The sequence below is a fragment of the Natator depressus genome, chromosome 7 (assembly GCF_965152275.1).
Source record: "Natator depressus isolate rNatDep1 chromosome 7, rNatDep2.hap1, whole genome shotgun sequence".
NCBI lineage: Eukaryota > Metazoa > Chordata > Testudines > Cheloniidae > Natator > Natator depressus.
Window position 1 is genome coordinate 41091445 of NC_134240.1, and position 14026 is coordinate 41105470.

General features: G+C 42.8%; 1 protein-coding gene across 4 annotated transcripts in view; it reads right to left on the reverse strand.

Annotated features, from left to right (window-relative positions):
* Nucleotides 1-14026, reverse strand: part of IPPK (inositol-pentakisphosphate 2-kinase) — a 96696-nt gene that overhangs the window by 54268 nt on the left and 28402 nt on the right. For 3 of the 4 annotated variants that reach the window (XM_074958207.1, XM_074958210.1, XM_074958211.1), the window contains exon 2: nucleotides 4726-4773. The exons of the other annotated variant lie outside the window; for it this stretch is intronic. In XM_074958207.1, coding sequence (XP_074814308.1) covers nucleotides 4726-4773 — 48 coding nt within the window. The remainder of the gene's footprint in view (nucleotides 1-4725; nucleotides 4774-14026) is intronic. 4 annotated transcript variants of the gene reach the window in all.

The following is a 14026-nucleotide window of genomic DNA, read 5'->3' on the forward strand; positions in this document are numbered from 1 at the left end:
TGGACCTGACAGAATGCTGCATTATGAAATCCACTGCCCAACAAAAAAGAGTGCAGGGGCCAAAACGCAACCCTGCCTAACACCAGATACTGATTTAAAAGGCGCTGACATCCGGTTCCCCCAACGTACATGGGCAGTGGTTCCATTATGCAGCTCTCTAATCAAGTCCAGCAGAGTGGTAGGGACACCTACGTCCTTTAAGGCCTTCCATAACACAACATGGTCTACTGAATCAATGCAGCCTTAAGATCAACGTACGCTACATGCAGGGGCTTCCTGAACTCACGATGTATCTCCGACAGCAAGCGAAGGGCCAAAATGGCATCTAATGTGGACCTGTTCCTCAGAGCCTGACTGTTGGGGATGACAATTCCGATGTAGTGAAGGCTCCAGGCATGCCAGCAAAACATGTGCAAACACCTTCCCTGGAACGGAAAGCAAGGTGATCGGCCTGTAGCTCTTACATTCACTGCACAGTCCCTTGCCTTTATAGAGTGAATATGACAACTCCGTCTTTCCAGGTGGTAGGCAGGGATCCAGTTCTCCACACCAGACGAAAGATGGCCAGAAGTGATTCTGCTACAGGATCAATAGCACATTTTAGCAGCTCTGAGGGGATGCCATCAGCAATGGCTGCACGTCCGTTTTTCGGTTTAGAGATGGCATACTTCACTTCATTCTATGTTGGTGCACCAGTACAAATGTCTGGATCTGGCACAGTCTCATCCCCCCATCCCCACCCCCAAGAGATTGAGATGCCATTCTAGAAGTACTTGTCTTAAACGCCATGGTAAACCAAAAAGAAGAGGACTGTCACTAGGTAGCTCCATTGAGACTGCAAGACCTGATGTTTTTCTCTGTATAATGTAGACAGCATATTACCACAACATAATGGCTGAAAAGTATATGAAGGTCACCTAAACTATCCAATTATACTTCTCCAAGGAGTGGGGAAGGAACAAACTAGCCGCTTTCAATCAGGGAAGTGAAATAAATTTTACCTTTTAAACTATTCTGTATCTAAAATCAGATGAAACAACTGCAAACATATTGATAACCAAGTGGAATTTAGTGAAGGGTACTTGTATGAAAAACAGAGCAGGAAAATCAGTTTAACTTTTGATGGCTTAGATACGAGACAGTAATGTACAAAATTGATCCCACAACAAAAGATGTCGGCTCCTTTATAAGGCCGATGGGGACAAAGACAGCTCTGTCCAGTAATTAGAAACAGAACATTTATTCACTGGGGCCACAAGTAAACATGATACACAGCTTCATGCTCACTTCAGTCATTAGAAAATTCTGAAAGTCAAATTTTTGCACAACTTTTCATTACATTCTATAGAATAAAATGGCTTTTGGAGTTTCCAGTACTAAGCAGGCCAGGTGCCAATCACTGTAGCAGATAATTTTGCTCCGTTGCTTTTAACATAAGAGTATACTGTTTTCAGAGCTAGCCAAATATCAGAGGTTATGGAGCTACTAGACACATATAATAGTGACCTATATCAGTGTCAGATGTTGCCTACTATTTATTATATCATTAGCATGGTGCATCTTAAGTAGGGCCTCTGATACATAGGAAGCAATCTAGTTAATGAATGTGGAAAACTGGTAAACTTCTGATGTATTTTTATGAAAGAATATGCATGACTCAGTTTCCCCTCTCACCTTGTATTGTTACTTGTCAAGGATTCATGGGGTTGACTTCTTTATCTTCCAGCAGGGGAGATATGACAGATGAGAGACCTCAGAAGCATGGAAACTTTCAAGACTATTATATTGAGATTGCCAGTCACTATGGGTACATAAGATAATCAGATTTTTGTATCAAGGCATGTTTTTGTTCCTGGCTCGCTAGGTGTTTCCCCTGTGGAATCCGGAATCACTTGGAGGTAACTAACGCAAATCCCTAGACAGGTGAACAATTCTGTAGACATACTACCCCCTTGGGGAAACTGCATATACTGTTTTCAACTGGGTTCAGCAGGACCAGTAAACAAATAACTAGGAACTGTATAAAGGGTCAGCCTGAGCTGACTCAGGGTGACTAACTCTGGAACAAGGAACAGAGACATACCAGTATCCCATTCAGACGATGGGTAATACCTGGCACGCTTAGCATGCGCGTCACAGTTCAGGGCAACTACACACGTATACCCGCTCTACAGTCCACCTAAGGCACCCACTTTAGGTTCCTCAGGCCTCACCTCTCTTGGGCAGAGATCTGCATCTGTCCCACTCCTGACCAGGGATTTTCCCAGGATGCACAGTTCCCTGCCTGCATTGTGATATTCTCCTCAAGCCACACTGCCTAAACAGGCCAAGCAGCTGTGCTTTGCTTTCTCTCCAAAAGCCATGAACAGCTGTAACTGCCAACAGTTACAAGTTAGCACACAGCGCTTTATAAGCAAGGACATTTATTCTTAAGCCAGTACTGAGAAAACATTAAAAAACAATAAAGAACCTACACACATACTAACAAGCTTCCTGTAGATCTCTCCCCAACTCCAACAAGGGCTCTGGTAGGCATCAATCCTACAAATCCCCAAAAGGGGTTTTTCTGTTGTTACAAGTTCGTAACACCCCAACCAATGGGTTAGTCTTTCCATTATATAGCTTGGGCCTTTGATCTTGAGACCCTAAGACCAAGTAACCACCAGACAATGGTTCTCTCCTCAGGGCATTCCTTCAAAGGGCTGGGTTTTTGCATAACCAGAGGTGGTGAATTTGCCCCTAGAGATTCCCAGAGCAAACCACTTGACACTGTCTCAAAAGTCCATTCTTGTCTGGTATATTGTTCAATACAGTCCTCTGAAGTTCATAACATTTCCCGGGATTCACATCCCATCTCCCCTGTAGAGAGATTACATATAATCCCATCCCACAATAATGCATAACCTTTACATTTAATACAACGGACTTTGAAAATACTTAAACTTAATTCAATAAGGTTTTTTCCCCCAAGGATATTGCAGGAAACTGCCACGTGTCACAGCATGTGTACACCATTTATTATTTTATGTTTTCTCTGTAATGCTTTTGTACTAAATAAATATATTTTGTTTTGTGAAGGCTGACTGGCTACAGGTAGACACAGCCATAGCCCCTGAGAGCGTGCAGAACTGCAGGCACTAGACTAAAGTCACCCCTGCTGTGATAAGCACAATGAATTGCAAGGAAATTGCAGCCTAAATCCTTAGTCTGGAGGGAGAGGGGCATGAGTTCCTGCCTTGAAGAGGTGAGACCTAGGGGCCTGAGACCTGAATAAGGGTGCCCTGAAGGAGGCCAAGAAGGAACAGTTATCCCAGAATTGTGACTAAGAGACTGACTGTCTGCAGTACATAAAGTGTACATTTAGGATCTGGTTTGTTTTTTAAAATCAATTCTTTTAAAAAAAGTTCTTTGTTGCTTACATGTTTATCTATTCCTAAAGCTTATTCTTTAGCTCAACTCATCTGTTGCTGTGTAGACAGAGCTCAACTGCATTTGCTGGAACTAGGCCAGATGAATAACAAAATTATTGTACTGGTAATGCAAGCAGGGCTTAGTGTGATATATAAAACTCAAGGTAGTTATGATTTCAAGTGAGGAGTGAACAGGAAGAATGGCTGATTTAAATAATAAAGATTCTGATTTTATGCATTAGAAGGAAGGTGAAGAAAACAGACATATGAACAGCACTGTCTACAAAGGAAGTTTTTTGACAATTTTTTCATAAGATGTCAGCAAGTCTTTAGTGATGATAGGGAAAAAAAACCCAAGGCATAACATAATATCTAGTGTAATACTTCTGACCTTGAGAACAAAGTATCTGAGACATTTTGAGCAATAGCCTCCAATGACTCTCCAAGAAGCATTAATGAGTGAAGAATTCTGAAGTAAGGAATAGGATCAGAACTGCTGGTCAAAAAAGGCAATTACAATTATTTTATGCTGTGGTAGCATCCGCGGCCCTAGTCTTGTTTGGTTCCCCAATGTGAAAGAGGCTGTATATAAACACATAGAAGGACTCAGTCCTTGCCTTGAAAAGCTTATAATCCATCTTCTCATTAGTTTCCTTAAGTCAGAGCAGACTTAGTTCTTGTTTACAAGAGCTCTTAGCTCATGACTAGCCAGGAAGTAAATGTACCCCACACTAGCCCACTGCACAGTAAGTATCTGTGTGGACCTTGCAGCCACACTAAAAATCCCATACTGAGCAGTTTCAAAGCATGGTAGATCAAAGCCCACTAAAAAGTATTAGTGTGCACATGTATACAGTACATGGCAGGATAGTGCCAGGTAACTAAGTGTTCCTGTAGACATGCCCTAAAAGAACGAGCTCTTGCAGATACTGTAAGGCATGTCGGATTAATATTTTGTCTTATAGCTAATGGAGTGGGTTACCACTAAATTGTTCAACTCTAGGCCAGGGTAGAAGCTATTTATAATTGACTGACAGCGCCACCCCACTTCCTTACGGCTTTTTAAAGTATCTTATACTGAAAAAACCCTTAACGGTTCCCTGTCAGAGTGTCTACTACTGAACCTGTACTGCCAAGAGCAGCACCAGATTAACAAATCAGCACAATGCTTTTCCCAGTGGGCTCCAAAACTTTATTGCATAGGCCCCAGAGCAGACTCCGTTATAAAAGTGGGCATTAATATGGGATAGAAGTGGAGAATTTCTTAACACAATGGGTGAACAGTAACAAGTCAGAAGAATGTGTTGTGTCTTACCTTATTGCGGTTTGGGGAAAACTTCAGAAAACGCAGCACCACACAACGCTAAAGAAGGGAGAGAGTGGGGTGGGGGGAAATTGTTACATTAGCACTAAAAACAGTATGCTCGTTTACGCAGTTTTAATTTCTAAAAACAAAATCATTAAACAATTCATTTAAACATGAAAGAAAGAAAGGCAAGGTCGGAGATCTTGTGGTTAAAGCACTGAATCGAGATTCAGGCTGGGTACTACTCCCAGCTTTGACAGATTTCCTCTGTTCTTGGACACGGCACTCACTGCTTCCACTCACAATCTGTAAATTAAGGATAAGACTTCCATACCTCACAGGACTGCTCTGATGATAAATTGCTCAGATATTATGGCATTGACCACCACAGAAAAAAAACAAAACGAAACCAAGTATTTTCTCCATGAATTTTGTCTCCACATGACATAGTTCTGCTAGAGACCTAGTTGCCTGAAAAATCAGTACATGATTTCAAGATATTCAAAAGATGTCTATTCACAACACTCAAATAGCTGCAATGTTGAAATTCCACCTGGTAATGACACTGAGTTTATGAAAGTGAGCAGGTATAAAGAAAAAAAGAGCTACAGCTTTACCACTAAAAAGTCACATGTGACATACTGGACAAAATACCGTAGATTTCCAATATGGTCCCTCCCTCCAAAACCACAAGTCAAGATTTTTAAGACACAAAGTGAAGTTACTTCAGCATAATATTAATTTTTTTCAATTCTATACAGGAAACCCACACTCACGTTCACAAGTTAATCACAGGCAAACTGTATGAAAGTAATAACACACTTGTCCCGGATGAGCACTTTCATTTGTAAGAGTTCAAAGATGAAACAAACAACTGTTGGCCTAATTTAGATTTAGTAAGAAACTGTAAATAGCTGATTAAAGGTCTAATAAAACACCACTTTCCTTGGAGTTGGGAATTCACCTGAGGAATCCTTGCACTCTCAAAAGTCAGTCCTGCCCCCAAAGAGCTTACAGTCTAAGTAGCCAATCTGCAACACTTACTTAGCTGCATTTACTTTCCTTATGTGTTAAGTCCAAAAATGGCAGACTTCGAGGGGGACTAGGGCATCCTAGAAGACAGCCTTTATTACACAAAACTCTGGGGGCCATAGTAGGGAAAAAAAATGAAGCATTTGTTTTCTGTGGTAAACACTTAGCCACCTAACGTCTAGAAAAGTTCCAACCATATTATATGAGACAAAAAAGGAACTACATGTGTCATTTGCTCCTATTGATTAAAGTGTGTTGAAAGCAGAAAAGATACCCTTAATGCAAACTGGGGAAGACACTTGATTTTGCATCTTTCTGTTATGTTAACTGCGAGTATGTGAAGAAATTCTCTGGCTATGTTGCAAATAATTTTGTTTATTGTGCTTGTATGTGCCCAATTCAAAGGTGACACCATGGCAAGACAGAACCGATTCTGAGCATTGAAAGCTTTAACTGCATATTGCTGAATGGGAAAGAGCAATAATTATTTTTAATAAGTAGTGTGAAAAGGAAGAGCACCATGAGGAAGGCAAGACCGATGGGGATGGCAACGCCAAAACACTAACAAGTGAGGTCTGGTTACCAACATTATAGTTAAACCAAAAACAGCCCTTCTGAATTCCAATTTAACTGATCCTAAAAGGGTTCCAATGCTTTGAATTGAAAATTACACTCTTGAAAAAAATGTTGTAGATAAATCTAGTATTAAAACAAATTAACTTGCATTTGACTACTGTACTGACAAAAATTGCTGGATGGCATTTGTTCATTTCTATAGTTCTGTTACTTTTCTTGATAATGTAAATGTTGGGTTGGAACTTGCATACTGCTTACTTTAAAGTATTACAAGAGTGCTTTCCATGTACAGTTGTCAACTGAAATATGTCTTTTCCTCCATGTTTTTAAACATTTAGATAAGTGACATAAAAAAAATTCCTCTTAGCAAGTTTGAAGAAAGACAGTGCAACATCCCTTTAATGTAACTGAGCTTTGAGAGATGACAATCTGAGGTCACTGTATTTACATTGCAACATCTACTCAACTGTTTAAAACCCAGGTTTTGCAACTTCCATTCTTACAAATAACAGAAATGCAGTTCTGGTAAAGTGGCACACTTTAAAAAAAAAAACCCTTAAAATTGATTTCCAATTTAGTTTTGATAAATTATCTCATGATAAATAGCTACAAGTTTTCTTATGTTCCTTCTATGCAGTCTCAGCAACGAGACAGATTACCAAAGAAGGGAAGGTTTAGACTTTGGTAAGTATCCATTAACTCACATGAATTCCCATCTACTATTAAGTTACTTTCATCCTAATGCCCATCTTAACATGGCATTGATATTCTAATTATTTGATCAAATTTGTTCCCTCCTGTTATTTACTTAATATATTTCATTAAAGAAGGCAACTTCCAAGAGGTAGCACACAGATGAAAAAAATGTTACAGCGAAGGAAAAATGTGCTGGTTTTCGAAGATTAGATGTAGAGCACAAAGGAAAACTTGTGCTGATAAGGTGTACGAACAGTGTCACCTATTGGATGAAATCTCTTATGTGGCACCCATTCTTGTAACTGATTTGAATGTTCAACCAGGAGGATATTGAAAATGAAATCTCCGAGACAGTGTACTTACCTGGATACAACAGAACTAGTCTTAAACTAAGTGGGAGTGATTATTATTCAGGATTTCAAGCACAAAGCCAACAAGACTAACCTTTTCTAAAACCTCTTCTCTGCATTCATCTTACAAAGGAAATGGTACTTAAAAGGTAACACCCTTCCGTGCATGCACATAAGAGAAAGTGACCTTTCATGAAAGGACCAAGGACTCAGTTTACTAAAATGTCCAGGTCAGACAGACAGACAGAAAAACGTGGGCCAGGAAATAAAGTGGACCAGAATAAAATAAATGCAATGAGAAAGGTAAATGCAGCGTGCTATATATTAAAAAGTCTCAGGTCTCCCCTTCAAGCAGCAGGAGGTAGCAAAATAATTTTGGGCTTCTCCACACAGAGAAGTTGTACCACATTAATTATAACTACACAGGAACATTTAATGTGACTCAACTTCACCAGTGTGGATGCAATAGTGGTATAAAAGGTGGTTTATATAAGCATAGCTATTCCCATATAGAAATGGAAATAAGCTACACAGGTCAAAGGCAATATATGGACCAAGGTGTGTGTCCGTAATAGGTGCTATGTTGGTATAACTTTCAGTTTTGGGTGTTAAGGTCAGGGATATTAGGGGAGATAAGTGATAACTGGACCACAGGCAGGGTGGTAGCCAGGAACAACAAGTAATTAGGTAAATAAACAATAATATTCTGTTGTCTTGTCATTAAAAAAAAAAAAAGACAAAAAGGATAAATGTAGGTAAGGAGTCCCATTCATGCCTGGAATAGCTAGTGAGGTAAGAAAGTGTGTGCGCTCAATTTTGCCTTACGTGTATGTACAGTATGTAGCACAATAGGGCCTCAAACCTAATTAGGCCTTCTGTGCTGTAATATAATAGAAATAAAAAATACCTGCTCTTTCAGCCAGTCTGAAATTATTTGTGTCTGCATAGTAGGTGCTCTTACATTCAGAGATTACTCACCTAATGAGAGCGAAGTAGGTGGACTGAAGAATAGCTTTGCCTTTCGCTTGCACTATCCAGAGAGAATGTTGAAAGGAAAGACTTCTCAGGAAAGACTAATAGTGTACCAAGTAAGACGTAACAAAAGACTCTATGCAGTGAAAGTGAGTTAGGGGCTGACACAGAGGAGAAACACAAGACAAGACAGACTAAAGTGGTTTTAAAGGATTGTTTTGTTTATTTAGGCCAGGTCTACACTACAGTTAGGTTGATGTAAGGCAGCTTACATTGACCTAATTTTAGTGTCTACACTACGCTCTCACCGATGTAAGTCCCCCACTATACTGACCTAATAACTCCACCTCCAAGAGGGGCATAGCGCTTAGGTAGATGTGGTTAGGGTAGACACTGCCCAGACACTGCGTTACTTACATCACCTGTCAGAGGAGCTCCACATGGAGCCCATAGCCCGGGCTGTCAGCACCTGGCAGCAATGCTTATAGCTATGAGCTCCACACAGGGATGACAGCTCAAGCTGTCAGCCCCTACACTGCCCCACTTAAGTTGGCGCAAGCACTCCTGGTGAGGATGCACGTCACCAGCAGTAGGATGATACTGTGTACATGAAAAAACACAGTAATACTGCAGTGGCTGTACATCGACTTAACATAGGTCAACTTAATTGTCGAGTGTAGACAAGGCCTTACGCTCGGATGTGCAGAGAGATTGCACTGGCAGAGAACACCATATAACTAAAACAATCCCATAATAAAATTAGCCCTCTTATTAAAGATAAAAACCCCAACTATCCTGGTATTTCTATACAAATGCACACCCCGCCAAACTTTAAGTAAGCAGATGCCAACCCTCCCTGTTTTGGAGCTGACAAGTTTTAGGAGAGATTCTGTACAGCTAGACTAAAGTAATCAACAAGAGCAGAAACAAGTGATCCCTGCTGATCTCCACATAATGCTTACATAATTCTGATAAAGCATCCAATCATTTTAATGGAAAGGTTTCCAACTGTCAAACATTCTAGACTCTGAATTCTTTGGCAGCATACAAGAAGCTTGATCAAATATAAGGGTTTGACACTGAATACATAGGCCTGGTCTATACTTCAAGGTTAGGTCAAATATAGCCGTGTTAAGTCAATTTTAAAATGAATGTGTCTATACAACCAACCCCATTCTGCCAACCTAAAGGGCTCTTAAAATTGACTGCTTTACTCCTCCCTGACAAGCAGAGTAGTGCTGGATCAAAATTTGGGATAGTGTAGATGCAGCGCTGTGCAATTCGATGGTATCGGCCTCCAGGAGCTATCCCAGAGTGTTCCAATGTGACCACTCTGGACAGCACTTTCAACTCCAATGCACTAGCCAGATACACATGAAAAGCACTGGGAACTTTTGAATTTCATTTCCTGTTTGGTCAGCGTGGCGAGCTCAGCAGAACAGGTGACCATGCAGTCCCAGAATCGCAAACGAGCTCCAGCATGGAGCGAACGAGAGACACTGGATCTGATTGCTTTTTGTATGGGGAGAAGAATCTGTCAGGCAGAACTCTGATCCAGCAGAAAAAATGCTGATATATATGCCAAAATCACAAACGGTATGGTGGACACAGGCTATACCAGGGACACACAGCAGTGCCACATGAAAATTATGGAGATCAGGCAAGCCTACCAAAAGACAAAGGAGGCAAACGGTCGCTCTGGGTCAGAGCCCCAGACATGCCGCTTCTTATGATCAGCTGAATGCCATTCTGGGGGAGACCCTACTAGTACCCCATCACTCTCCATGGACACCCGCAAGGTAGCAGCCTCATGCAACACGGAGGAGGAGAATGCGCAGCAGGCAACCGGAGAATCCGTTCTCCCAAGCAGCCTGGACCTTTTCCTCACCCTCATGCCAATACCCTCCCAGGGTGTATTGTTCACGGACCCTGAAGGTAGAGAAGGCACCTCTGGTGAGCGCACATTTGTAACAACGCTACAGGGGCTAAAAAATTGTTTTTAATGTTTGATTTGCCCTGAACAATTGGGAGGTACTGTACTGGAAAAGTAGCTGTACTGGAAAAGTCTGTTAACCTGTCTGTGGATGGAGAGGGAATCCTCCAGGGACATCTCCATGAAGCTCTCCTGGAGGTACTCTGAAAACCTTTGCAGAAGGTTTCTGGGGAGGGTTGCCTCATTTCGTCCTCCACAGTAGGACACTTTACCAAGCCAGTAGCAAGTAGTCTGGAATCACTGCAGCACAAAGCATGGCAGCGAATGGTCCTGGTGTTTTGGTCGCACTCATGCAACATTCGGTCTTTACCTTTCTGTGTCAGTGTCAAGAGCGCGATATCATTCATGGTCACCTGGCTGAAATAGGGGAATTTTTGTAAGGGACCAATAATCCCATCTGTTTGGTGATCCCCAACACACTGGACCCTGGTCATGCTGGGCTGTTTGCGCTTGGCTAAAAGGGATCATCCCAGAGAATAGCCACACCGGGGGGAGGGGTGGTGGGGTGCTGCTGCACATCCACCCCAAAACCGCAGCCCCTCCTTTTAAATGGCAAACCCATCCAGCATTGGTTGCTATGGGAAAGAAGGGTGCTGCAGTTTGAAACCATTCCTACATGTTATGAATGCAGAAGAAGCCAACCCCACATACCCTTTGGCTTACCCTGGCTGCCTCGAAACTGAATTCTGTTGCCCAGCAGTGTGTGATGTGTCACCATACTGACAAGCGCTCAATATAAAAGGCAAAATGCGACCTTGTACCTAAAACATGTGCTGTCTGCTGTGAATTGCTTGATTCACTGTGAAAGTCTCCTTTTTGTTCTCACACATGTATCTTCTTAAAAATCTACTCTCCCTTCCCCGCCACCCCCGCAAGCTGCAAATGTTTCTATGCTCCCCACATCAACTCCACCCCCAAGGTATCACAAATTAGAAGGCGGAAAAAAAACCACTTGAGATGACATGTTTTCAGAGCTCATGCAATCCTCCCGCACTGAGAGGGCACAGCTGAATGCATGGAGGCATTCGGTGGCAGAGGCCAGAAAAGCATACAGTGAGCATGATCTGAACACGCAGGAGGAGATGCTGAAGTTAATGGGGGAGCAAACAGACATGATGAGGCATCTGGTGGAGCTGCAGGAAAGGCAACTAGAGTACAGACCCCTGACGCATCCACTGTGTAACCACCTGCCCTCCTCGCCAAGTTCCATATCCTCCTCACCCAGACACCTAAGAATGCAAGGGGCGGGGGAGGCTCCAGGCACCCTGCCACTCAACTCCAGGGGATGGCCCGAGCAACAGAAGGCTGTCATTCAAACAGCTTTGATTTGTAGCGTGGCTACAATAAGCAATGTGGCCTTGTCCTTCCTTCCTCTCCCAGCCCACTCCGTTATCAAACCCTTTGTATACCCAGGCTACCTTTTACTAGCCAGCATTGTCAGTGATCTCAAGTTTTTTTAAAATAAATAAAGAATGAATGGATTCAGAACAATAGGGATTTTATTTCCTGTGACAGCTGTAGTCGAAGGCGGGGAGGGGGACTGGATTACAGGGAAGTACATTCACCAAAGGGGGTGGGTTTGCATCAAGGACAAACACACACAACTGTCACACCGTAGCCTGGTCAGTCATGAAACTGTTTTTCAAAGCCTCTCTGATATGCAGCGCACTTCGGTGTGCTCTTATAATTGCCCTGGTGTCTGGCTGCTCAAAATTGGCCGCCAGGCGATTTGCCTTAACCTCCCATCCCACCATAAATGTCTCCCCCTTACTCTCACAGACATTATGGAGCACACAGCAATAACAATGCGAATATTGCTTTCGCTGAGGTCAAACCTACTCAGCAAACTGCGCCAGCGCCCCTTTAAACGTCCAAAGGAACATTCTACCACCATTCTGCACTTGCTCAGCCTATAGTTGAACTGCTCCTTACTGCTGCCAGGCTGCCTGTGTACAGCTTCATGAGCTATGGGAGCAAGGGGTAGGATGGGTACCCAAGGATAACTACTAGCATTTCAACATCCCCAACAGTAATTTTCTGGTCTGGGAAGAAAGTCCCTTCTTGCAGCTTTCTGGACAGTCCAGAGTTCCGAAAGATGCAAGCGTCATGCACCTTTCCCCGACCATCCCACGTTGATGTCGGTGAAACGTCCCTTGTGATCCACCAGTGCTTGCAACACCATTGAGAAGTACCCCTTGCGGTTTATCTACTGTTTGGCAAGGTGGTCCGGTGCCAAGATAAGGATATGCATTCCGTCTATCGTCCCACCACAGTTAGGGAACCCCACTGCAGCAAAGCCATCCACTATGACCTGCACATTTCCCAGAGTCACTACCCTTCTTAGCAGAAGAGTATTGATTGCCCTGGTTACTTGGATCACAGCAGCCCCCACGGTAGATTTGCCCACTCCAAATTGATTCCTGACTGACCATCAGCAGTCAGGCGTTGCAAGCTTCCACAGGGCTATCCCCACTTGCTTCTCAACCGTCAGGGCAGATCTCATCTTGGTATTCCTGCGCTTCAGGGCAGGAGAAAGCAACTCACAAAGTTCCATGAAAGTGGCCTTATGCATGCGAATGTTTTGCAGCCACTGGGAATCATCCATAGAATCATAGAATATCAGGGTTGGAAAGGACCTCAGGAGGTCATCTAGTCCAACCCCCTGCTCAAAGCAGGACCAATCCCCAACTAAATCATCCCAGCCAGGGCTTTGTCAAGCCTGACTTTAAAAACTTCTAAGGAAGGAGATTCCACAACCTCCCTAGGTAACGCAACACTATGCAGTCCCACCAGTCTGTGCTTGTTTGCTGGGCCCAGAATTGGTGTTCCACTGTATCAGCATTCCCCAATGCCACCATGATGTCCCAATTGCCATATCCCGTGCTTTCAAGAACGTCTGTGTCCATGTCCTCCTCACAATCTTCCTCATGCTGGCGGCTCCTAGCCAGGCTCTGCACATACTGCAGGATAACGCGCAAGTTATTTACACTGCTCACAAAAGCAGTGCTCAGCTGAGCGGGCTCCATGCTTGCCATGCTATGACATCTGCATGGATAACCCAAGAAAAAAAGACACAAAATGATTGTTTGCCGTTGCTTTCAAGGGGGGAGGGAGGGAGGGGGGGAGGGGAGGCTGACGACAAATACCCAAAACCACCCGCGATAATGTTTTTGCCCCATCAGGCATTGGGAGTTTACCCAGAATTCCAATGGGCAGCAGGGACTGTGAGATCGCTACCCACAGTGCACCACTCCGTGAGTCAATGCTAGCCACAGTATTGAGGACTTACTCCACCGACCTAATGCGCTTAGTGGGGACATGCACAATCGACTGTATAAAATCGCTTACTAAAGATCGACTTCTATAAAATCAGCCTAATTTTGTAGTGTAAGACATGCCCATAAACTTGTATGCAAGGGATGTAGAAATATTTATTCTGTTTATTCTAAGTATGACAGAATAAAACTTGTTTATTCAGGATATCAAATGTGGTTGTTCCTATTCTAGGACTTGTGAATATAAATATCACATTTGTATGAATAAATACGAAATGGAACCCACATCTGTGACAGAGCTAAAACTGAACTTTCTTTTAAAATGAAGGGTTTAATGTTAATAACTGTTACTGCAAAACTCAAAAGCAAAGGTGCCAACCAGAATTCAGAAATTGTGGATTTCTTGCTTTTCACGT